At 41.2% G+C, this 25,866-nt stretch overlaps 2 protein-coding genes across 2 annotated transcripts in view; one reads left to right on the top strand and one right to left on the bottom strand.

Moving 5' to 3' along the window:
- The window catches only part of syn1 (synapsin I), a gene marked incomplete in the record, with an annotated part of 11,483 nt that extends 2,650 nt beyond the window's left edge, over positions 1 to 8,833 (bottom strand). The window contains 12 exon segments of the mRNA XM_037681162.1: positions 58 to 127; positions 2,105 to 2,254; positions 2,335 to 2,437; positions 2,526 to 2,600; positions 2,713 to 2,855; positions 2,963 to 3,025; positions 3,260 to 3,349; positions 3,454 to 3,610; positions 3,752 to 3,843; positions 6,283 to 6,340; positions 7,917 to 8,386; positions 8,604 to 8,833. Of these exon segments, the coding sequence (XP_037537090.1) occupies positions 58 to 127; positions 2,105 to 2,254; positions 2,335 to 2,437; positions 2,526 to 2,600; positions 2,713 to 2,855; positions 2,963 to 3,025; positions 3,260 to 3,349; positions 3,454 to 3,610; positions 3,752 to 3,843; positions 6,283 to 6,340; positions 7,917 to 8,272 (1,357 nt within the window).
- Positions 8,834 to 15,318: 6,485 nt separating this feature from the next.
- Positions 15,319 to 18,502, top strand: vgll4l (vestigial like 4 like). Its single transcript, XM_037680566.1, has 5 exons — positions 15,319 to 15,519; positions 16,976 to 17,102; positions 17,196 to 17,433; positions 17,957 to 18,038; positions 18,179 to 18,502. The coding sequence occupies exons 1-5, from the start codon at positions 15,453 to 15,455 to the stop codon at positions 18,475 to 18,477; spliced, it is 813 nt and encodes a 270-aa protein (XP_037536494.1). The 5' UTR covers positions 15,319 to 15,452; the 3' UTR covers positions 18,478 to 18,502.
- The last annotated feature ends 7,364 nt before the right edge of the window (positions 18,503 to 25,866 follow it).

Below are 25,866 nucleotides of genomic sequence, written 5' to 3'. Positions count from 1 at the left end.
CCGTATATATATATACAATTTTTTTCTTAATATCTTCACAGACTGTTCAGTTCTTACCCTGAGGAGAGGGACGCTGTTGAGCCTGTGGGACTTTGGGCTGTGAGACCGGCTGAGGAGAAACCGCTCTCTACAAAACATACACGTCGTTCACAAAAAAGTTCTGTCATATTGCAGAAAACCTGCCCGATCATATTTGGAAAAAAATTATATTTGGTGCAAAATGTACAAGTGGTAAAGCAACAGTACTACAGTTACATACCAGTATCAGGTCACTTGTTAGATTGTAGACAATAATTTGGAAGTCAAAGAGTAAAATTAACCAATTACTGTAAACCCGAAAGGAAAATATAATGATCATTGCTCAAGTGGAAAAGAGGATTCTCATGAGGCTCTTTCACAAGACACCTCAAGCTGAGACCTAGATGCCTTCTGTCCGACTCTGTATGATTTCTAAATGGACTGAAGCAGTCGGGTTGTAGCCAACCCACCCCTGGTGAACCTTTGTGCCATAAAGCATGATAGTAATGGATCCAAAATGGTCAACATGTAATAAGATAAGCTAGTTTTGTGGTTAAATAATGTAATGAAGTGATAACATATGGTCTGTGAGCCCACCCAGTTGTAAAGTTGCATTTGGACCTAATAAATCCGACCCAGTCCCAGCCCATAGCCATCCTGTCTGAACCCAACCTGATCCGATCAAATTAACTGTAATTACAGGCCAGAACTGGAAAAAAAAACAAAAAACAATGTTTTATTAAGCTTTTACTGCTTTTGTAAGCAAATCAGTTTGACATGATATTTTAAAAATGTATTTCAAGGAAAGGAAGATATAAGATTTCTTGTTTCACCAAATGGATGTGAACATACAAAACGAATAGCCTAAAAAAAATCAATAAAGATAGGTTATTGTACAGATAAATAAAAATATTTTTAGAGCAAAATTATTTGGAAAATTATTAGAACAAGGGTAATTTCATTGAACGCGCTGCTCGCTTCATCTTTTGTAGATGCTGCTACTTCCTTCACCGCAAATGACAGCAGGTGTGGAGACGCGCGCAGCCGGTGATCAGCTGATTCATCCATCCATTATCTTTACCCGCTTCTTCCTTTTCAGGTAGCGGGGGTCACTGGTGCCCATGTCCAGCCATCACTGTGCAAAAGCTAGGGCACAGCCTGGACAGATCGTAAGTCCATTTCAACTGGCGGGTTAGCAGACGCATGCGGCCGGTGACAGGTTGTTCATCGGAGCTTAACGCAACTTTTTAAACCTCTTTAAACCGGCTGGTTGGATCTGCCTCAACAAGTAGATTAACACAATTTTATACTGTGCATTCTTATTTTGTTTTCTTTGTGCTGTATGATTCATAAAACCGCAGAAGCCTGAGCCCACGTGTGTTTCGGATTCGGGTTAGAAATGACAGCTCTACCCAGTTGAAGGATTGAACAACAACAAACAGATTTGTTACTGAGGGAAGATGAATGATGACGCACAGGAACTTGGCATTTAGTAAAAAAATAAAAAATTGTTAACCACAAGGAGAATTGTTAAACTGAGTTATTTGTCAAGTTTTGAAAATGATACATGGGTGACATCCATCACACATTTAATGTGCTGTGCTCCGAGCCAATGCAGCTGAGTTCTGCTCCACGCCTCTTTTGGTTCCACACAGCTCGCTTCATTCCTGAAAGCTTCCACCTGTGCAGAACATGGCCGGCTCCATAAGGGATTTATGAACAACTGGAGGCAGCAAAGATGGACTGTCTGTGTGACCATTTCATGGAACTGTTTTATGAAAGATCCCACATATTCCTTTACAACCAGACTTCCTGTTTTACCAAAATTAAGAGTCTCTCCCTGCTGGCCATAATAAGCATTGCATGGTTGGATTACTTTTTTTACTGCCTTAATTTTGCAGACCTTTCAGAGTGGTGACTCTGTTTCAATAACTTTTTGTGAAAGGTACTATTTGAAACCTAGTCAAAAATGTAAAAAATTGTAAACCTTAGAGAATGAGTACTTTAGTTGCAGATTGCCTACAATGACAACAAGTAAAAACCAAAAGGACAGGGTTTGCTAAAGAACTTTTTGCAGTTTGAGCACCTGTGCTGGCTGTCCTGCAGAGGCACGGACTGCGGAAGAACTTGGAGTGCGTGGAACAGTCTGGTTCATCTGAGAAACAACTAGTTCTGCTATCTGAACGCGATCCTCATCCTGCTGATCCCCAATAAATGGCATTGAGCAGTCGTCAACCTGAAACACAATAACTTGATCAAGTTTATGGATTTCCCTCATGATCACATATTCATCAATATCTGATAATCCTGTTTTACCTCTATAATGTAGTCCTTGCCGTCTTTACCGTGCAGTGCTTCCACAGCACAGATGTCTAATCCTCCAAAGATTTCTGCACATGAATCCACCCACATTTTGTACCTGCAACAAAATGTTAAATGCACATATCATACCACAGTGAGACATCTAATAATACAAATGTGTATGGAATACAGCCATATGCTCTTACTTGTCTGACATGGCCACCTGTTCAAGCATAGATGAGCCGGTGTTAGTCTTCCAGTTGCCAGAAATGGAAGTCCTCCTGTTAAACGTAACAAGATTTTATGTTGTTTGATCTGCCACAAGCTGCCAGTAAGTTGTTCAGGATTTAGTAGAATAAAATATTAAGAACTGAAGAGAACTAAAACCCTCACATGTAAGCCTTGTAATTGTTACCAATCTTCTGGATGCGGACGTCGTACTTTGCATCAATAAATGGCTCAGATGTAGCATAGGTCTTAGTCAGTGCCACAACACTAGCGATATCTTGAAAGTCATATTGATTGTCCACTTTCACCTATTGCAAAAAAAAAAAAAATGTCAGAAGATAAATAGATTCCATTGTATTTGTCCCACACACATACTGTGCACGTAAAGGATTTATTAGTTGCGTAAACAGTCTACCTTTCCCATTCCTGAGTGAGCATGGCCCATTTTTACGACAACAGGGAAATGAGGGGAAGTGATCTGCAAAAAAATAAACGTTAAAACATGCACTGATTTCATTGTAGGTGAAAAACATCTCAGCTCTCTAAAGATTGAAACGCTAAATATTTAATGAGTTTCGGGCAAGCACAGAGAGCACAGTTCGCTGAAGACCTGTTGTTGATGGGCTGAGGCTGCAGGGTTGCGATAAATGCTCTACTGCAACACTAACTGTACGGACACTGCAGTCCAACAATCAGATCGCAAAGAACTCACCATTTCTTTGTGATTTGGATAGTACACCTGCTCAATCAGAGGGAACTCCTCTGGGCCCAGCTGCTTGTTGAGTCTTGACATCTGAGCAAACTGAAGCAAACATCGTCCATAAGATGCTACCATATACTCTGTATAGATCCGATCCCCTTCTGTAATCAGCCTGGCGGTGTTTAAAGTCATTAAATACTACTTACGACCCATGGTTTGTCACAGAAATTATAGACAGAGTGCAGAGAGTTGACACTTGGCACTCCAGCGTACTGCAGACCAATCACCATGTTCCGATGGTCTCCGTTCTTGTCCATGCTGAACGCATGCTGTCTGATCAGCACAAAGTCTGGCCTGAAGGATCTGGTGCAGACACAAGCAAAATGTTACACTGCATGGTTAGGAAGACTCTTTGGTTACCGTTTAGTGACTTTAAAAACACAGATGAATTTTAGGACCTCAGATATGCAGCAGTGCAATGATTCTTAACAGAAAGCAACTTACTTAGTAACCTTATGTCCATTCCTGATGGCATCAATGTTCACGTTGTAGGTGCCCAAGGAGTTGGCCACCAGGTTGATTTCAGAGAATTCTGCCTGAAAAGGATGACATCATGGTCAAGCTCTCGTACAAACGACGGAGCTTTAGGGCCACGCTAAGAAAAAAAAATTAAAAGCCATAGAATTACTTGAATAAAGTCATACGAGACTTTTGTTTTACAGCTCTCGTTTATTTATTTATCTATTTTTCTAAGACCTGCCAATTAATCCAGTAGGCGTGTCAGCAAATGACCAATCTGAAGCTAAATGAGTCGTAATATTATCCGAACTCCGACACATAAAGCAGAGTTTGTTGTATTTTAACTGTGGTAAAATGAAGAATGTTGAGCATCTTGTTAAGTTATACTTTGGTATTGGTTTTACAAATAAGGAGATAGTTAATCTGTTAGCACAGCAGCATCAGATTATTATCAGCTTCAGGACTTTGAAGCTGCTTACAGTAAGGTGGTACGCTCTGATGGGCTGCAGCGCAGCTCTGCAGGTAAGGAGTATTCAGTTTCGGATGGGTCATTTGCTGACACGCCTACTGGATTGATTGACAGGTCGCATCGTGGATCTGACTTGTGAAAAAAAATATATATATACAGTAATAAACGAGAGCTGCAAAATAAAAAAGTCTCGTACGACTTTACTCTCATAATTTTATGGCTTTTAATTTTTTTTTTTTAGTGTGGCAATGTAATTTTTTTTTTTTTTTTAATTTGCGTGGCCCTAAAGCTCTGTCGTACATACACACTAAAACTGCTCTGGTATGAATAACTATTTCTACATCTGTCAGCATGTAGATAATTATAAGATCCTGAATCTGTCAGTGTCTGAAGCGTGTTTCCTTGTTGAAATCTGTAAAAGAACATAAAAACGCCTTGAGCTCCTTGAAGGAATGAATATTGTCCATCGCCTTTTCATGTCAAGGTCTCAGATCATTTTAAAGTAAAAAAAAAAAAAAAAATGAAAAAGTTGTAACTGTTTAGGTCATAGCTTAAAAATGTATGAACAAAATGCATTAATGTGAGAAGTCACACTCAGAGTGAAGGAGTTTCCATTAACACCATATCAAATTATAGCTCAATATTTTTTTTATAATTGGCAAAGTTATAGCTATTTTAGTGTTGACTAAGGCTGACAAGCTGTGGAGGCCATCTTGAATTGGGTTGAGGCCAAAAGTTAATCAGTTGTAAACATGCATCCAGTGGTTACTTCCTGAAAAACGATCCAGTTGTTCAAGTCATTTATTACCAAACAAGGTTAATGCTAATATAATTAATGCTAAATTTTACACAATGATCTTGAGCACTCAGTGTTGTGAATAAGGCTCAGCTCAAAATAATTATTAATAGAATTATTATATTAAAACCATTCATGCCTTTTCTCAGGTCAGTTTGCTGTGGCAGCCATCTTGAAATGAGTTGACTTTAAATGTTCATCGGTTGTACAATAATAATTTCCTGAATGTGTCATTAAAAGTAAAATCCATCCATTGGTTAATAAAAGTTTTTTAATAGGAAAACTTTACTGCAAGTGTTAATGGCAGAGATTTTAATTAAAGTCTTGTGCAATCTGTTGAAGATCAGTCTCAGCTACTACCATGTCAATAAGGTCAAAATCTGTAAATCTGACTCAACTATGCTCAGTCATGAGTTTTTTAGGGCCAGCTGGCTGTGGCGACCATCTTGAATCAGATTGACTCTAAAAGTTTATTGATTATATGTAGATCAATTGATTACTTTCTGCAAGTTTCGTTAAAGTTTGTTCATGAGAGAGTTCAGTAAAAGACAGACACAAACACAGACAAAGAAACAGGCAAACACATTGTTGGCCAATAATAATGAGTTAAAGCCACATGAAGACGAGACAGAAATGAAAAGGATTTAAAAATAAAAAATAGATTATGTACTTTTCGGTGCTCCCTCTGCTCCCAATATGCTATGAATAGTTACTGTCTAAAACTGGACCAATAAGTAGTCCAAATAATGAATAATTCATGTCAGATAAATGACTTTGGGTCAGTTACCAGGCGGCATAAACACATGATTTATCTAGGTATAGGGTTGCAAAAAGTTTGCATCAATCATTAAAAAAAAAAAGATAAATTCTGTTAATAATGTTTCATGGGAGAGCAATTTAATGACATTTATTATTCTGAATGCTCTGAGAAGAAAGCCTCTTCTGTTACTGTAAATAATGACCAGCTCATTAATGACGTTCATGCATTCATCTGACGAAAGGAAAATAAACCATACTTAAGGTCTATTTCTGTTTTAGCATAAATAAATCTAGCATAGTCTTATTCAATACTGACGTCTTATGAAATAAAATCTAACTTTGCTCCAACTAGAGCATCAAAGTCTCAGAGACGACTGGCTGATTTCTTTAAAGTGGCTCAGGCTGTATGGTTATTAATAATTTCTACAACCTTTTAGAAATAAAGGCGAGCAATATCTCGTTACAAAGCACAGTGAAGTGTTTAAAACCTACCTGTTCTACCTTGATGTCAAAGTCACCGTGAACCTTCTTCCCTCGAAAGACCTTCACCCTGAATATGGAACAAGAAGGTGAGTCCAGCTGTCAAATCGAGACCATTTATCCACTAAAACTGGCCCAAATATTTTTGGTTCCAGCAGCAGAACATTTTGAAATCAAACTGAGAACTATCTTGGTGCTCACATCCTCCAGCACTGGAAGCTGCAAGAACCTTTGATTAAAAAGATACATTTAAAAAACCTGCAGGGTACTGACGACGTTGTGACGAACCCTAAACAGAATTTTGTTTGTTGGAGTCCATTTTAGTTCATCCTCTCACCACTATATCACTACTAACATCACTTTATAATGTCCATGCTTCATCATTTATGAATAGTGCTTTTAACAAGTTTAATGCAGTGAGACAATAGCTGAAAGAAATGGTGCAGACTGAAAGAGTTTACTCCCCTAGTTTTACAGATTTACTGATGTGTAAGTCTGAAATGCAGGTCTGCGTTCAGTGTAAACAACGTGCTTTAATCTGCACACTTTAGAGAAAAAAAATTGAATTTAGATATGTACCAATTTCAAACCAGTCTAACATTTCAATTCTTAACAGCTCTTCCATGGATGTCACTTTGGCTGCTTCATGCTAGTTGGCAGTCGTTCACAAATTTTGCATACAACAGTTTAATTTAAGAACATATTAAGCATCAATATGAGAAAAACATAGTGCAGATTTATTTTTTATTACTTCCTGATATATTTTTTTTACTGGTCTTCGTGACTTTGCAACGACTGCCTTTAATTCCTGAAACACACTGAATGCAGTTCCTGAGGAAAGGCTTGCAGGAATCAGGGGGCGGGGCTAAATGTTATGTTCTGTATTTAGTTATCTACAGAAAAGATCAATTACTTTTAGACAAGCAAAGATCTATACATTAGTAGTTTTAAATAATTTATTTGTTAACATAAAAATACAAGTTTGTACTACCGGTATAGTATTCTTGAGGGCCCAGCTGGCCTGGGGGCTCTGAGCAGTTGATTCTGATAGTTGCCTGAAATATATTGATGAATATAAAAGTTGTAAACTCAATCATCAGGTAGATCACAACAAAAAGGTTAAACTGTGTCATCTGGACCAGTTTCTTTAAGTGAGAAACGTTTCATCCCCCATCCATTGAGGACTTCTACAGCCTGCTGTGTTTCTCCTGTTGGACTCTAATGCTTTGAACACGTGCATATTGATGAAGTGTCAGGAGTTCAGATGTGATAATAACTGAGTTATTTTTGTACTGACGCCTATGGAGGTTTAAAAAAAATGCAGCTTTAAAGCAAAGCTCTTACCCAGATGCTTGACAAAAAAAAAAAAAATCTACACATTAGTCCTTCACAGACATTACATGGCGTCATCAGCCTTTTCTGATTTCATCTCTACATGCAGATGACATATAAAGGAAAATGTCCTGCATGTTTACATGTTGCGCCGTTGCCTCGGCACCATCAGCTCCATGCAGGCACTGTGTCTCGTGCTGCACCTTGAGGGCATCACCTGAATCATATGACCTTCTGGATGGAACTTCACTGCAGCTCTCTCAATGCTTTGCTGTCTAGACGCAGCCAGGCACATGCATGCGCGCGGCTCTTACCAGTCGGTCTGCTGGTCGTCGATGACCAGGAGGATCTTGGCGTGGCTGGACACACCTGCCCGGTCCGCTGCCTCGGATAGGGTTGCAGCCGCGGCAGCTGTGGTCTGCTTCACAGCGTTGGACAGGGAGGAGAAGAAACTGGAGCCCCCACCTGCAGACTGCTGCTGCTGCTGCTGCTGCTGCTGCTGCTGATGCTGCTGCTGATGCTGGCCCGGGGGCTGGCGCCGCTCCGCCGGCCCGGGAGACACCGCAGGGCTCTGCTGCGGCGGCTCGGCGCGCTGCAGCTCCGTCATGTAGCCATTGGGCAGGTTGGACATGAAATTACTGTCCGACAGTCGTCGACGCAGGTAATTCATCGTGGAGGTTTGATTGAAGTGGCGGAGAGGAGGTGGGGAGGAGGTCCAAACGTCCTCTCAAACTGATGCTCAGAGAAAACGAGGCTACTTCTCCATGTAGCAACAGAGACCACCCTAAAGAGGACAAAGTCCGAGGCTTATTAATTAGACAGCTGCTAGGAATGGCTGAACACGGCAGGAAGAAATCGTGACTGCTGAAGCAGAGATCAGTCTTTGTACCATGAAGACAAAATGAGTTTGTTTATTTGTTCTGATGATGATCTCAGGTGCATTTAGTTCATCCGTGCAGCCTGGACACGCAGCATCCGCATCCAGGGAGGACGAAGCCTACCTGGGAATGTGTCCAAACTGATCCGCCCCAAGGATGAGGCGATGCTCCCTTATTATGAGCTGGGGTGTCACAAAGCCCGCGTGCAGCGGAGGCTCCTGCCCTGCGCGCGGAGAGACAGCTCGTGCGTCGGACTCGAACCTGCGAAATAAATCAGACTGAAGTCTTTGACAGCATCTCCGTGGTCCCACTCCCCCGCTGAACACCCTGTTTTATTTATTTATTTATTTGCTTCTGCCCTGCGTCACTCCCAGTCATCCGGGGGGGAGGCCAGCCTGCTGCTGGGCTCGGCTGGCAAGTTAGACGGTGGGGGGGAAATCTCACTTCCGGTGCACTTTTACAAAATAAAAGCCTATTTGAAAAGCTAAAGTGGTAAGCACTAACATATACACTTCAATAAAACAATAATAAAAGTGAAGAACTCTTGGTAATAAGAGGATGGGGGCCCCATTGGAGCCCTCTCAGCAACATTTTTTTTAAATGTATACAAAATACATTACTGAGTGTGTTATCATAAATTTCTAGATTTCTAGTCACACACAAAAAGAGTTGCGCTTAGCTTACATCTAACATCTAAACTCTGAACCAAAGAAAGACTACAAACCATCATGACATGTGCATCACTTCTTTATTTACCATTGCTGCACAGACCAAAAAAAATGTGTAGTTTTTGTTTTAAAGGAAGAGTTGAGCTCTTTTCGAGTCAGGATTCTGTGGAAACAATTTGAACAATTATTATCTTATTTGCTGAAGACAGTTCTTGGAATGAGCCCTGTTTGAAGTAATAAAGTTTACGTTTGAGAAGACGTGACCAACTAACAAATAATATATTAGGCAGGAATAACCATGTAATATATAATCAACATTGGTGTAAAGTTTAATGAGCTGATAAGAAATGTTGAAGATTATAGCTGCTTTAAGACAAGAAGGTCTTCTTTGATCTTAGATTTTAGCTCATCCTTGCAGTCGGACCTTCAATTTGTTCGAAGAGGTATCTACAGAAGGGAATATATTAATTGTATATATTGCATTTCCACAGAAAACCTAATTTAAAATAGAATAACTATCCCATCTACACCCCAACATTTTTCAGTCAGGTTTTTTTTTTTTGGTGCTGAAACGTTTCACCTTCAATCCAGAAGGCTTCACCAGTCAAGGAAACACACAACACAATACTGATTCTTCCTCCCACAGCTTACTCAAAAGGGCAACAAACCAGTTATGTTGGTGCTAAGATGGTCAAAGGCGAAACGTTTCAGCACCAAAAAAAAAAAGAAACAGTCCAGATGACCTGACTGAAAAATGTTGAATTGTATACCTGGATTATTGAGCATGGACTTTGTTATCCCATCTACAGATATTTCACATGTGACTCACAGCATTAAGAGGCTAAGAACATTTCAGTACAATGTTTAAAAAATAAATTGCATATATTGTTGACATACACGTTGAATGCCCAATTAGTTTATAAGTTTGTTAGGAGTTATTAAATGTTTTGTCCCCTCTGTCTCTGAAACAGAAGACAATTAACTCCATTTTTGGCCCTGGTTTGATTTGTTTTTCTTTGAAAGGATTTCACACGACTTCCTGTGTTGTGTGTGTGAGTTTGTCTGACTTGTGAGGGTGGAGATGAGGGTGGGGCTGATGAGAGCAGAGCGACAGGGGCGTTGCTCTCTCACAGAGAGCCTGCTGTCGACTCCGCAGGATGGACACCTGGGGCCCCGCTGGGGGGAGGGGTTCAACAGAAAAACATGGGCACAGTCTTTGTCCTTACACTTGTCTCAAACAGAGACTTCTGGTTTTCAGCCCGGATGACAGACAGTTGGAAACACGCGCCATCTGTTGGTGAAACTCAGAACCATAAACACAGAGACCCCCTGGACCCCCTTCAGCTCTCCCATGGAAACCGCTCTGTGGTGGTTACTGGCAGAGTTTGCAATGGAAACAGGTACTGCCGGCGTGTCCCTCCTGACTCGTGTGCTCTGCAGAGACAATGTAAAGCCTGTTCTTAATTAGAATAAAATGCATACGCTGCTGTTCACATCAGAGGGACATTTCTATTTATCAGTGTGTTTGTTGGTTGTTATATCCATTTAATAAAGGTTTCTGAACAAGTTGCACAACTATTTCCAGACTCTTAAGTTGGTTGCTAGAGGACACTTTAGAATAAGAAAAAGTAACGTAGCTGGAGCAGCGGGCAGAAACTGCATGTAAGAGCCTGAGGAGCAGTTAGGGATTAGGAGTAACTCAGGAGCCAGCCAGAAGGAGAAATCCCACACAAGACAAGCTCTAACTGGGCCTTCCTGAAAGCAGAGAAGAAACCCAAACAGGACTCCAGTCAGCCAATAGGTGAAAAGGAGGAACCCAGACTCAGACCAGTGGTCATTCCATATGTTGAGGGAGTATCAGAGAAACTGAGACGTTTATTTTCTAAACATAACGTCCCAGTGACTTTTAAACCCCAAAATACATTAAAGACTGGTTCATCCCAAAGATCCAGTCCCCCGGCACAAACAGAGTAATATTGTGTATGCTGTTCAGTGTCAGGAGGGCTGTGATCAGTCTTACATCGGGGAAACTAAACAGCCACTGGCCAAAAGGATGGACCAGCACAGAAGATCAACAAGATCAGGCCAGGACTCTGCGGTCTACACTCATCTCCAGGCCAGCGGTCACTCTTTCAGGGATGAAGATGTTCACATCCTGGACAGAGAGGAACGATGGTTTGAGAGAGGAGTAAAGGAGGCCATCTTTGTGAAAAGAAATCGTCCATCATTAAACAGGGGTGGAGGCCTCCGGGTTCAACTGTCCCCCTCTTACAATGCTGTGATTGCTAGTATCACTCAGCCCTCTGTGAGTAGCAAGCAGCTAGCAGGGATGGTTGATCCATTGTTAAGCTGGTCCTCCTTATACATGTGCGTAGCTAGTTCTGACTGTCAGTGGCAAACTGGTTGACCCACTATGATAAGGCACTATTTATAAAACTAAGTTTGCAGCAGGGTCTCAGACTAAAGACGTGTTATGGATAAAAGACGAAACATTTCAACAAAGAAGAATCCATCCAGAGGATCTGACTTAACATTGTTAAAAGCTTATGTGCAATGATTTAATCTCAGCTGGACATGAAGGCTCTCCAGGACCTTGTCGCTTTGATAAAATTTCTTATCAAAAGAATTGAACGTCCAGGATACCAGATCCATAATCTTCTTAATTTATGTTCAAGAGATGTGAACCAGGCACTTCAGACACACAGAGAGCAGAGCAGGAGGAAGGAAGAACGGGGGAGGAAAGACAAAAGCAGCCACCTCGATCAGAGCCAGGGAGGAAAATTAATACAATGTCAGTTATGGGTGGAATGGTGGCTCAGTTGGTAGAGCTGCCACCTCAGACCAAAAACATTGCATATTGGGCTGATTGGTAACTCTGGTGTGAGTGAGAGAGTGAATGGTTGTTTGTCTCCTTTGTCTCTATGTGTCTCTGTGATGGACTTGGACCTGTCCAGGGTGTCCCCCGCTTCTCACACATTGACTGCTGGATATGGGCACCAGTGACCCCTGTGACCCAGAAAGGAAGAAGCAGGTAAAGCTTTGTTTACATGTTTTTAAAAAGATTTAGCTTTGCAGGACAACTCAAAGATAGTCAAGACAAATGTATTTATAAAGCACATTTAAAACAGCAGTTGTTACCAATGTGCTTCACAATAAGATCAAGACAGTAATTAGGGGAAAAAATAACAAGAAGTAATTAAAAGCATCAAAACTAAAAACATAAAAACACAAAAACAATGAGAAACGATGAAATACTAAATCAAATCACACTGTGTTAAACGTCAGTGCAGGTGTGGTTTTCGGAGATACTTAAAAGCAGGAAGTAAAGTGTCCTGTCTAATATTGGGGGGCGGATTATTCCAAAGTTTAGGGCCCATGACTGAAAAGGCTCGATCTCCTCTGAGCTTCAACCTGGTTTTTGGTAAAACCAAAAGCATCAGATCAGATGATCTCCGAGCCTGAGAAGGAACACAAGGTTGAAGTCAGAGAGGTATGAGGGTGCAAGGCCATTAATGCACTTAAAAGTCAATAAGAGAATTGTAAAATCAATTCTGACACGCACAGGGAGCCAGTGAAGGGAGGACAAAACTGGTGAGATGTGTTCAAACCTACGAGTTCCTGTTAATAGCTGAGCTGAAGCATTTTTGGACGAGCTGGAGACGTGAAAGGGAAACCTGACTGACCCTAAGATAAAGCGCATTACAGTAGTCTAGGTGGGTAGTAACGAACACATGAACTATTTTTTCAAGGGCAAATCTGGTCAACACGGACTTAAGCTTATCTATCTTAGCTGGAGGAAGCTTTTTTGTAGAACAGAGTTAATCTGTTTTTTAAACGTCAGAGTCTAAAACCATCCAGACTGGCAACAGACTGCTTAAGATAAGGCTGAAGAGAGTCAAGATTTACAAGATCAGAGACAGCGGTAGAGCTAGGGCTAAACACAATGACTTCAGTTTTCTGATCATGAAAACTTAAAAAAAATTGAAGCTGTCCATGCCTTGATCTCATCAAGACACTTAACAGAGGGCAAATGGTGAAAGAACTGTTAAGTTTTGAGGGCAGACAAATCTGATAATCATCAGCATAACAATGAAATGAAAGACAATGTTTCCTCTGGATACACCCCAAAGGGAGCAGATAAAGTGAAAACAAAAGGAGTCCAAGAATTGAGCCCTGCGGGATCCCACAGGAAAGAGGCACTGATGCAGATACACTATTTCCAACCTTAACACGAGCATTCTAATGCTGCACCTGTAATCCCAATCCAGTGTTCTAAACTTGATATAAGGATACTGTGGTCAACAGTATCAAAAGCAGCAGTAAGGTCCAGGAGTACAAGTATGGCAAACTGATCAGAATCATTTGCTAACAGAATGTCATTACAAACCTTAACTAAAGCTGTTTCAGTGCTGTGTAATTGTTTAAAACCAGACTGTAAGATTTCAAATATTCCATTCTCATTCAAAAACTCATTTAGTTGAATATTCAGAAGCTATCCTATAAACAAAGACTCGTGGAAAAGTTGCATTATTTTAGTTTTCTCATTAGCTGTTTAGGCAGAGTGACGTTATGTACATTAAAGCAAAATATATTGATAATAACTAAAAGTGTTTCTTTTTATTAAACAGCCAAAATACTGTATGCAGCTACTTTGCTGGTTTGCTTTCCTGCTGTGTAATGATAATCATCTTTGAAGAATTACAGCACTTCTGTTCAAAACAGTGTATTTTCTTTGAGATTGTGACAATAATCCAACTTAGCTGAGTATATAGTGCTTTAAATTTCAAAGTGTGTTGGAAAAGCTTTTAACGTGGAGCAGCAGCGTCATCAGAACACTATGTAAATACTCTGTACTTGGCATTCCACGCGTGCTTCAAAAAGGCATCTGGTCAAACTTTGAGCATTTTCTTGTTTGTTTGAAAATGAAACCTGACACAACTTACATGATTTTAATTTCAATTACTGATGTGTGGATTGTGATAATTAAGAATAGTAAAAAAAGATGGTTTGAAACTAGTTTCCTAGGTGATGCGGTTTCCTCAGACATCCTTCTAGCAGTGAAGTCATGCCTTATGGACCGAGCTGCAGACAAAAGGACGAACGTTTCATAAATAGAACTTGATGGACCACTTAGATTCTTTGCATTTTAAAGCTAAATTTTTCGCATTTCAAAATGTTAACACTGCATGGAATTTGTCACTGAGCTAAGTTGAGTTTCAACACGTGTGCGTATATCAAAACACTACTTTTAAGTCACTAAATATTAACAAAAGCTCAAAGACATTGGTTTTGTGTGAATGTCAATGATTTATTTGTGTAGTTTGTGACTCCAGGGGGCACTGTTGAGCTGTAATAAACCCTCAGTGTTACTGAAGTGTTCACATCAGAAGGCACTGTCCAGGCTACATGGAGAAATAAAACAACATAAATATAGGATGGTTTTAGTGGTAACAAGCTTCAAAGCACATCATTCACACTCTGTAACGTAATATTGTTCTGTCCTGTACATCCAACATCATAAACATGGCTGAACTCGTCTCATGGCGGCAGAATCTTCAGGTGTCTTTGTCCGGCCTTTAACAAAGGCCTTTGGATCAGAGCCGAGGCGGGAGCTCAGAGTGCAGAGCGTGTGTGGGCAGGTCAGTGGAATGACTGGAGCCCTCGGTGGGCTAAGCACTCAGAAAAATGCAGTTTGGTGAGATTGCAAATCAGGAGTGGAGAGAGAGGGTGGTGGTTAGGTGGGGCGGTGGGGTGGGGTAGTGGGGGGACAGGTGCTGATTTCATAGAGAGACACAAATGGTTCACTTTGCCCACACACAAACTCTGAACAAAATTCTACAAGTTGCTAAGGAAAAAAGACACGTGGGATTGAAAAGGTTTCATTTATGACGTTCATAGATGCTAAAAAAATAAAATTGTTAAACACTGGCCTCAATCATGGTGAAAAAAAAAAAAGAAAAAAGAGGCGCAAACTCTTTCACACCGTGACATTTAACAACTCAACTTTCCACTTCTGGAACAGGTCTACCTGTGAGAACATTCCGCCTCAAACACAATAACAACACAAGTGAATGGATGAGGGCTCTGCCATTGGCCCAGGCTGCAGCCAATCTAATTGCAGGGGATGAGTCACAAGAAAGCAACTGTGCCTACCCAAGCTCACCTGGATATACTTTACCTGCCTGAGCTCAGACCCTGCATCTCATTTACCTTTCCAATACAACCTGAGCTGAAGCTCGTGGTGATCAGCAGCAGTGACGGTGTTCCTGAGGATTTGCCTCCACGCAAACTGAATCGAGGAGCCATGGCTGTAGCCAACTTCCAGTACATTACTCGGATAAACAGTGGCTTCAAGGTCTACATATTAGAAGGTGAGCTTGATTTCGTGTCTTACTTTGATCCCACCGTGTTGTCTGATCGAATATCTGTAAAAACCTTGATATATGGAAATAACTCTGTTATGGTTATGTTGGGACATATAGTTTTAACATAACCATTATATTGTTTGACTCAATAATGCATCCAAGTTGACATATGTGTTTGTTACTTTCATGTTTGTTCTCTCAATGATTTATACGTAAATGCATTAATGGAGAGATGCAACCAGCAGATATGAGTTAAAATATAAGTCTTTCAGAAACTGCTTGAGAAATGTAAGCGCTCTTTCTACGTAAAGATTTAAAACTAATAAATAATAACTTTGGATTGATTACTGTTCTCAAACTTCAATGGAATTTTTAATAACCCTGTGCCACTTATATATATATATATATATATATATATATATTAATTTTATAGAGGTATGTTAACATGCAGCAAAGCAGAAGGTCACGCAGCGTGTTCTCAAAGCTAATAAGGAAGAAATATCCATGCCTGAGGCATTAGAAAATCAGCAAAGGTGTGGTTAAACCTGCCCCCCCTCCACAATGGCACACTGTGTGAAGGAGCAGCGCGCAGGTGTTGGAGTGTTTATGCAATAGGGAAAGCAAAGTGAGGAGTTGGGGGGGGGAAGGTGCCAAACACCTTCTTTTATGTTCCTTTGCAAATCAGATAATCACCTATAGTTTCAGGTGGGTGAGCTGTTGTAACGTGAACACAAACAGACCCTCCTGCAGTCCAAGAGTTAACTGAGCGTGCTGTCAAACAATGGGTTGAAGTGTAATCACCTCTGTGAACAGTGGATGTGTTCTGATTATGGCACACAAGCTTGAGATCGCACACTGATTTGGTAGAATTCATCTTTATGATGTTTGATTTACACGCAGATAATTCATACACAGACTGGGAAACTTTAGCGCCCCACTTATTAGTACATTAAAAATTCAGCTATATGCATGTTAATTTTGATGGCCTTTTCACAGAAGGGTGCCACCCACATTATTGTGTCCTAACAGTGTTTTTTTTTTTCAGATGAGTGACTTTGTATTAACAATAACTGTTGATTGTGCCCTTGTTGCGAGCGTGTGATTGGGCTGGATGCCAGCGTTTGAGCATAAAAACAACTTTACCGTTAGCCTTGAATCAGCTGTGTACTGTTGTAACTCTAACTGATCAGGAAGATCGAGTTTTACAGCTTAACGGAGTTTACAATTAACGGTGACAAAAAAGAAAAAAAAGTTTTCCCACGAATTCTAGTCATGCGGGTTGATGTCATGGATCAAAACAAGCTGTTACTCATCGATGACAGTTACGCGCCATTTTCTTGGGTAAAACCATCAGTGGTCATTTGGTGCACAAGGCTGGTTGCTCTGAGATGCATTGTAATACATCACTGAGTTATTTACAGCTTTCCACAACTCTAATTTTAGGCTTGATTTCTATTTACAGGTCAGCCCCATCTCCGAAGCGAAGACAGATACAGACATATGCCAAATGACCGGGCTCGAGCAGCTCCCGCCGTGATTCCCATCAAACGCAAGCGCAGCCATGACCGAGGTCTAACTTTGGAAGAAAGGTTGGTGAAACCATTTCTTCGTGCTTTTATGGAAAAAGTAAATGCACGTTTTCTCCACGAGAGGGTATATTTTCTGACGAATGCTCGTTTTAGGAGAGAACGGGCGATAAGCAGAAGCAAAATGGTCCAAAGAGGAGCACCAGCAGCGTTCAGCAGCCCGCAGAGTCCAACACCGAGCCAGAGTCCAACACCGAGCCCCACCAGCCCTGTGCCGAACTACGTGTACTACACACCAGTCATGGACGAGCCCCTTGCCCTCATCAAGAAACCCAGAAAAGACCCTGAAAACGCAGAGGACAAGACCAAAAGTGCACCCACTAATCAAATACAGGTATTTTACTGGACACGTGCAGACTTCAGGTCTGATAACAGTGTTTGGATGGTCATTATAGGAAAACGGCATATTTCATGTCCCTCTGTAGTCGGCGTGTGGCTTAAAGCTAAGCACAGTGGTGGTACAGATCTCAGGCCTTTTAGTCAGTGAATCTAAGTGCACAGTGCATTGTGCTTCCATGAGTGTGCACAGGCCTATGCTTGCCTGAACTATGCGATCCAGCCGGATCCAGGAAGAAAATGTAAGCAATGGAGGGAGGAATGCCATCAACAAGACCAAACAAACTGCTTTGAGCTGTTTATGCCATCACACTGCGAGTGAACTCGGCTTTGCCTGAGCAAACCCAACCAGTTTAATGGCTTTGCAAAAAAAAGAAAGAAAGAAATTCAAATTAAACTGCTGTTATTTTACCACTGTGCATGTTCAGGTTTAGATTAGAAGATTTAAGATTAAAATTAAACAAAGCAGGGGGCACTGTCACACTTCGGCTGAACTAATAACCCTTTTCCTTGATTTTCAGGTGCGTCCCTCTGTGATCACCTGTGTTTCCTCAATAAAAAAACCTTCCAGCAGATCTGAGGTCCACAGAAGCCTCTCATCAGGTCAGTCTCCAACTCCTTCGAAGGAGCTCACTCCAGACGTTCACTCCCTGATCGTCACACTCAAATTACCGCTCACTCTTAGACAAACGGTGAGTCACCGAGGCGTGTTTGACGTGTGTCATGCTTCCTCCCTCTGCCAGTGGCCTCCAAACGCAACCTCGACCATGTCCTCGAGGAGCACTTCCAGAGGAGCCTCGGCGCCAACTACCAGCAGAGCCGCTCCCAGCAGCTCTCCATCAGCGTGTCCGTCGACGACCACTTCGCCAAGGCTTTGGGCGAAGACAAGTGGCTGCAGATCAAGTCCAAGTCCTCCTCCTGCTCTTCCACACCTCCCAGCAGTCCAAGCGTTACCCACTCACCCACCTACAGTCACAGCCCAAACCACAAAGAATCCCCTGTCAGCTCGTCGCCAACCGCCAGCCACTGGCCCGGTAACTAAAGCACAAATGGTCGCTGACCCGTGTGGAAATTGGACTATTTTCTGTCATTTTTACTTTTTTTTTTTTTTTACATTTCAATACAAACAGCTCTGCTTGTGCATGCAGCGCTTAGTGTTGATGCCGGAGCGTTGTCACCGTGGACACGCGTGCGTCCAGCCCTGGTTCACGATGACACGGACAAATGTAGCATTGTGTTGTTTCGTTCTGTTTCTGCAGCATCGGAGACGTGTGTGGTGATCGATAAACCCGCTGAGCAATCCTTTACATTTCTTTAGTTGTGCCCTTCGTCTAAAACAGCACGAACGCCACAATTTCGTTGTATTATATTTATATTCTGATACACTTGGGTTTCTTCTAGTCTGAACGGCTGGCCTATCTGCTGTGTAATAACTTGCTTATAAGCCGTACACGAGACAGAGTTTTTAAAACACTTTTGACAAATAAAATACTACAGTTCTTTATATAAATATGTATATATATATATGTTTGTGTTTTTTTTACTTTAAAATTGCACAGTAGTTATTTGCATTGTGCCATTTGTCTTTGCGGAAAAAAAAAAAAAAAATACAAGCAGGTTGTGAACCCATGGACACCTTTAAAAAAACCAGTTAGGATGATGCACCAGACAACCAGTGAGTCAGTCTGCAGTTCACCTGGGAAACAAACGAAGAAAAAGGAATCTTACAAAGCAGGTGGTTTCCCAACGCTGACTGGAAATAAAATGGCTAAGCAAGCGACTCATTCTGGACACTTTTTCCCGTAAGTTTGAGAGAATCTGAGGAGCATGTCCCAGCAGGCGCTCTGCCTTGTGTTCTGACATTCCAGTCTCCTGAGAAAACGACTCTGTAAGATCCTACAGATCCTGTTTGGCAAGGACCAGGAGGGAGGGAAAATGGTGAAGGAGGGTTGGGCTGATAGGCCCGAGCATGAAAACGCAGCCGTGTTCTTCTGTTACTTATTTGCATGCCCTATCTTGTCTAATTTCAAACATGACTGGCAACGATTTACGAAGGAGAGGAAAAAAATAAAGAGATCTCTTTTTCCCATTTGAGTTTAGGATCGTTAACGCGTTTAAATGTGGATGTTCTGACCATTTGAGTATCTCGAAAAAAGCTGCACATCATGGGAAATGAGCTCAATGTTTTCTTAGGGACGAGTTTTTGTAAAATATTTTAAAAAATATATATATAAACTAATATCTTTGTCGGTTTATTGTGCACAAAATTTGCATGAAATCCTCTAAACAATTTAAAAAAAAGCAGTTTACACCAAACAGGTCTGATCACGTCCACAGCTATGTGAGTAAATTCTGACCAAACAACATAATGACTTTCCCTTCTTCAGTCACACAGTGGTATTTCCACACAGGTAACAGGAGTCATCAGGGCTGTGACCTGAACTGGGCCTTTGATGCCACCTAGAGGCCCTCAGGTAAACTTAAAAAAAAACATGAAGGTCTCAGATTGCAGGAAAAAAACAAAACTATAAAGGCTCTCAGCAGAAAATGTATTTTTGACAGAAATTTTAGCAAACAAAAAGGAGATGGAAAAGTATTTTCCATGGTTTTATATGTGAGAAAATCACGCCTTTAATCCACCTCGCATGTGCTCCAACATTTATTGAACTAACCGTTTTAACAATAAACGGAGTCTCATATTTAAAATCGGTGTGACAATCACAAAAACAAACGGAATAAATTCAGCTTCAAGCCCAGTAAATATCGTTAGAGCCTCTTAGTTTTAGATCACCTCTGTGTTTGATTATAGCCTTTAAAATACTGAGTGCTCCACGGTTTAAGATCAACTTGCTATGAGAATGGCACAAAAACATCTTCTCAGGCCCGTGTGGAACAAATGTTCATTGTTGACAACGTTGACTGATAATTACAACCCCGAACATCTAAAAACCGACAGAAAACAGCATTTAACTCATGGCAATAGTAATTAAAAATGTGCTAAAATCTGAATGCTTAGCCAAGTCGTTCTGGGAAAAACATCTTAATTTTTTATTCTGTCAGATCACCATCAACAAACCAGTAATCTTTTTGTAAACATCCAAAAGCAGAGCTCTAATCTCACGGGAACGTAATTGTTGGAAATGATGGCGCATTGGGTACAAGTTCTTTTCAAGCTTTCCATCTAAAAGAGCAAAGGTAGTTGGTTTAATTGTTTAATCATTTGATACAATAATGGGGGGAAAAAAAATCCACCATCTTTTAAATATAGTGGACTTTTTTTTTTTTTGTCTCAGCACAAGAAAAATGATCTGGTCTTGATCCAGTTCTTAAATGTATTCAAATCTAACACAACATATTCCAGCATGACAGTACTTATTAAACTAAATTAAAGCCTAATTGGAAGAAAAAAAAAGTTTGAAAGACTCAGTCTACCTCACTGCTTCCACAGGATTTACTGCAAGAAGGAAAGTGGCAGCCAGACACTGCTGACAGAATGTAATGTGTAACTCATCATCAGCAACTATGACCATACTCAGAAGCATTTTCAAACAACTTGGAGTTGATTATTCTACAGTGAGAAAGACAAGTAAAAAAAAACATTTCAGAGAGCTGCCGGTCTTCTCAGATGTGGATAATTTCACTCCAAGGTCAGACGGGACTTTGCTCAGAGAAATTACAAAACACGACCTTGAGCTTCATTTTCAATTAAATTCAGTTTATATTTCAGATTTTACCGGCATCAGTTTGCAGGTTGTACAGTTAGGAAAAAATAGTGACCATAAGGGTTCAATTTGAGTCGGATCTTCCCGGAACAGGATCCGGGAACTGTCTTATTTTGATAGGGTGCGTTCCGGTAACCCTTTGCTTGGATCCGGTAACTCTCAGGCTTACTATTAATAAAGTTATGAACAAATATGACTGCCTTGAACTAATAAGACTTATGTTGGATATGTAAACTGAAAATAATTACATAAACACTCGTTTTAAACATAACAGCCACTTACGAGCTGCTTCTTCAAGTAGCATTTCCACCTCTACCCTTAAAAACATCTCTGCTCCTAAGAGTGGTGGGGGTGAGTGCCGAGCTAACCAGGCAGTCGTACGTGAGCAGGAGCCCATGGCAGCCGCCTGGAGGTTTCACATGTGGAGTCGGACGAGTGCCGCAGTATGGAGAGTTTTGTGTCGCTGCCTTGCCATCCTGCCATCATGGTTCAGTTCCTGGCCCCCCTCCAGCCTCTGGCTCAGGCTCCAGCCTGTCATAGCGATTGTCTCCATGATTCTCTACCTGCTTGCACGGACCAAACTCTACGTAATAGTTTGGTTCCATTGGGAAAATCTTGGAGTTTTGTGTTTATCGGACCTGGGTGGCAGTCTGGGAGGGGAGCTGCTGCGGTCATTATTACCATCAAGCTAATAACCAGACCTGCTACCGTTGCTAACAAGACCACACCGCTGCTGCTGAAAGAACCTCACTAACCAAACCACACTGTAGATGTATTTCTTCTCCATTTTTGGTGCCATGTTTTTTTGTATTTTTGCTGCATGCTTTGATATTTCTTGTTGTTGATTTATTTTTAAAAATTTGGGGGCGAATCGAAACGGTTCTTCTCGTCTTCAGCATTTCATTGCATTGTTGACCCTGTGTTGGTTTGCATATGACAAATAATTCAAACCTGAAACCTGGACAACAACGAGCAGGGACAGTGGTTGGTCTCAGAGCCATAAGGGGGACGGGGTGCAAGATGCTTGACAGAAGCGGAGTGTTTACAAATGTAGGTAAACATAGACGTTTAACAACCCATTAAAATACACCAAAATGCAGGAACTCGCATCCACTTTATTCAACATTTTCTGGGGGAGGACCCCCAGATCCCCCCTCCCCCACCGGCCTGCCCACTATTTGCGTTCCAGCATCGATCGGTTTACAGCTTAAGCCCTGGTGACCATGTATGGCTTGTGTGGAAATGCTGTGAAAAAGAACATGGCAGCACTACTTGGGTTTGCCGAGTTTAATCTAAACACACCACACGGCCCTTTAGATGAGACCAACGTAGAGATGTATGGCCATAATGCAGAACATCATATTCAACAAAAAACTGATGCAACAAATCAGCTTCAACTGTCAAGCATGGTGGTGGACAGTTGATGATTTGGACTTGTCTTGAATCAGCCACTAACTCTTCTGTCAACCAAAGTATATTAAAGGTAAATGTGAGGTCCTCTGTCTGACAGCTGAAGCTTGAACCAAACTGGGTCATGATGCAACAGGAGAACAATCCCAAACGCAGCAGCAAATCTAGAACAGAAGAACTTAAAAAGAAATAAGCCAAGGCGTGTCAGTTTTCATTCATTCAGCCTTTATTCAAAAAGCGTTCAATACAAAAACAACTGGACTTTATTTGTAACAGAAGACGTTTCGCTCCTCATCCGAGGAGCTTGCATAATGTGGACATCCTAACTGGGCTTTTGTCAAGTCAGCGAGGAAATCTACAAAACACACTAATAAACAGATAAAGGAGAACAACAGATGGAAAAACATTGTCATCCCTTATGTTGCTGGAGTATCAGAGAAATTCAGAAGGCTTTTCAACAAACACAAGATCCCAGTACATTTCAAACCCAGCAGGACTCTCAGACAGAGGCTGGTCCACCCTAAAGACAAAACACCCATACACAAACAGAGTGGTGTAGTGTATGCAGTCCAGTGCAGTGAGGACTGTCCAGACCTCTACATTGGAGAAACTAAACAGCCTCTTCACAGACGCATGGCTCAACACAGGAGATCCAGCTCCACAGGACAAGATTCAGCTGTTCACCTCCACCTCACAGAGAAGGGACACTCTTTTGAGGACCAAAATGTGCACATTTTGGACTGAGAACACAGATGGTTTGAGAGAGCGGCTTTGGATGTTATCAGTCCATTAAATGGCCGTTATTAATTGTTATCATCCCTATATGTAGCGGTCAAACTGTCCCACCTACCTCCTAGTAGGTTTAAAGTTATGTTATTATCGTTATTATTGCTGAAAAAAGGCAGCGTCACACGGAGGTAAACCAGGAAGTATCTTTTTAGTTGTTTTCAGCTTATGTAACCCTTTTCCTAAAAGTAAGCTTACACCTGACCCTGAGGACCAACCATAACCTTAACCCCCGTACCCTTGTGCCTAAACCTAACCAAGACCGTAAACCTAACCGCCAGAACCTTTACTCTAAACATAACTATGCGAAGCTATTATGAGCGCTAACAAAGCTAAAAATAGAGCCTATTATCATCGCTAACAACGTACCTTTAAACCCACTGGGAGGTACAGGAGGGGCAGTCTGACCGCTACATATGGGGATGATAACAACTAATAACGGCCATTTAATGGCTGATAACATCCGAAGTGGGTGTTTGAGAGGGGGGTGAAGGAAGCAATTTATGTAAAAAGAGAAAAGTCGTCTCTTAACAGAGGAGGAGGCCTCGGATTTCCACTTTCAAAAACCTATAATGCAACTTTAAGCCTGATTCCCAGCCAGTTTTCACACTTGATGGGAACAGAGGGGTCTCATCTGTGAATTAAACAAACGTCTTCTGTTCCAAATAAAGTCCAGTTGTTTTTGTATTGAACGTTTTTTGAATTCATCATGTCCTGGATGACTGAGAATCTTCACCAGCATATTCAACATTTATGTATACAGGTTAGTCTCACTGAGTCATTGGCAATGATCCAGTCCAGATCACAACCTGATTCATTTATTGTGGGATCTTCAGATGACTGTGCAGAAACAAATGCCTGCAAATCTCGATAAACTGAAGCAATGTTGTAAAAAATTGTGTGGAAATTCTTCACGTGAGAACCAGATAAAGTCTAAAAGCTGTTAACTCACAAGGCGGACTTAGGTATTCACACAGATTTTCCATTTTGGTTTTACTTTTAATTAAAAACGACATTGTGGCATCTGTTGTGTGCTTTTGCACACATAATATTTATGTAATTTTAATATTTGTTAAAGACAATAAGATTTTTTTTAAGCCCTGATTTATTGAGTGTTGACACAGGAAGAGCTTTCTTTTTCCACTGACTGAAGTTTTTAGTTTAACTGCGTTCGTCAAGTGATTCAGAGAGGTCAAAATATTCCACACAGCTTGTGCTTGCAAGCTACGTCAAGCGCTAAATAAGTAATATGGAGGAACTTATCAGCACATTTAGAGGCACCGGAGCATTAAAGGACGAGAGAGAGCGCGGCTGACGTTGAAAAACTCCTGGAGCTTCTCAGAAAAAGTGACTCAAGCGTCAGGTTGATTAGTAACACCGTCTGCAGCTGTTGCTTCACACAGAGCTGGACAGGAACTCCAAGGTGGTGGCGAAAACTGGTTTTATAAATTGAAAATTTTTATTAAACAAATAATTTATTCCAGAGAGGAACAGCTACAGGTCTAAAGCTAAGATAAGAAAACTTGATTGATCCCGCAGGAAATTGTTGTGCCAGAGTTTCCATACAAAGGAACATAAACAAGATATAAAAAAAATAGAGAATTTTAAAAGACACATTGGCCAAAAGTCATCAAGCAGTGTTTATATATTATTGATTTAATTTTCTTTTTCTTCTTTTGGGCTTCTCTCTTCTTCAGGGGTCGCCACAGCAGCTAAGTCGCACGAAGATTTGGCAATCGTTTTTACGTCGGATGTTCTTCCTGACACAACCACAGAGCACCGAGCTGCCACAGCCTCTGTGTGGAGCTGGGAGCTGCTGGGGTGCCCAGGGGAGCAGATGGTGGGGGTTAGGGGCCTTGCTCAAGGGCTCAGAGTGAGGCAAATGAGGGTGTAGACAGGTGTGGGTGCTTCACCAATCCCACCCACATTTAAATGTTGTCGGTACTGGGAGTTGAACCAGCGACCTTCCGATCACAGGCCCACCTTCTCTAACCTCTGCGCGCCACCACCCCCTATTGATTTTCTTAATGTGTCTGGTAAATAAACAACAGGGGTGGAAGTAATGAATTACAAATACTCACATTACTGTAATGAAATAGATATTTTGGGTACTTGTACTTTTACGAGTATTTATTTCAAGTGTGTAATTTTACTCATACTTAAGTACAATTTAGACCATGTAATCTATTTCACTACTTTTAAAATCAGATACTGAGTCGCAATTTGAATTAATATTCAAACCGTTGATCTGCATCTTTGTAGCCAATAAGACTCTCAGATCATGAACGTGCAAATTAACTACAAGTATGACGTGAACAAAGGACAACTCCGCAGAGTCATTTATGGACTGAAGATTTGGAGAAAAAGCCAAAATGGAGACAGAGGACAACACTGTCAACAGAGAAGATGACGAGGTAAAGGCTGAGGACGAGTGCTCGTGGCCAAACCTGGAGGAATGTTTCATGTACAGAGGATGAAAAGGAGACAGAGTCCAGATGTAAACTTTGTTTGAT

The sequence above is a fragment of the Nematolebias whitei genome, chromosome 8, assembly GCF_014905685.2.
Source record: "Nematolebias whitei isolate Nwh7 chromosome 8, NemWhi1, whole genome shotgun sequence".
NCBI lineage: Eukaryota > Metazoa > Chordata > Actinopteri > Cyprinodontiformes > Rivulidae > Nematolebias > Nematolebias whitei.
This window is presented reverse-complemented; position numbering and strand designations above follow the sequence as displayed.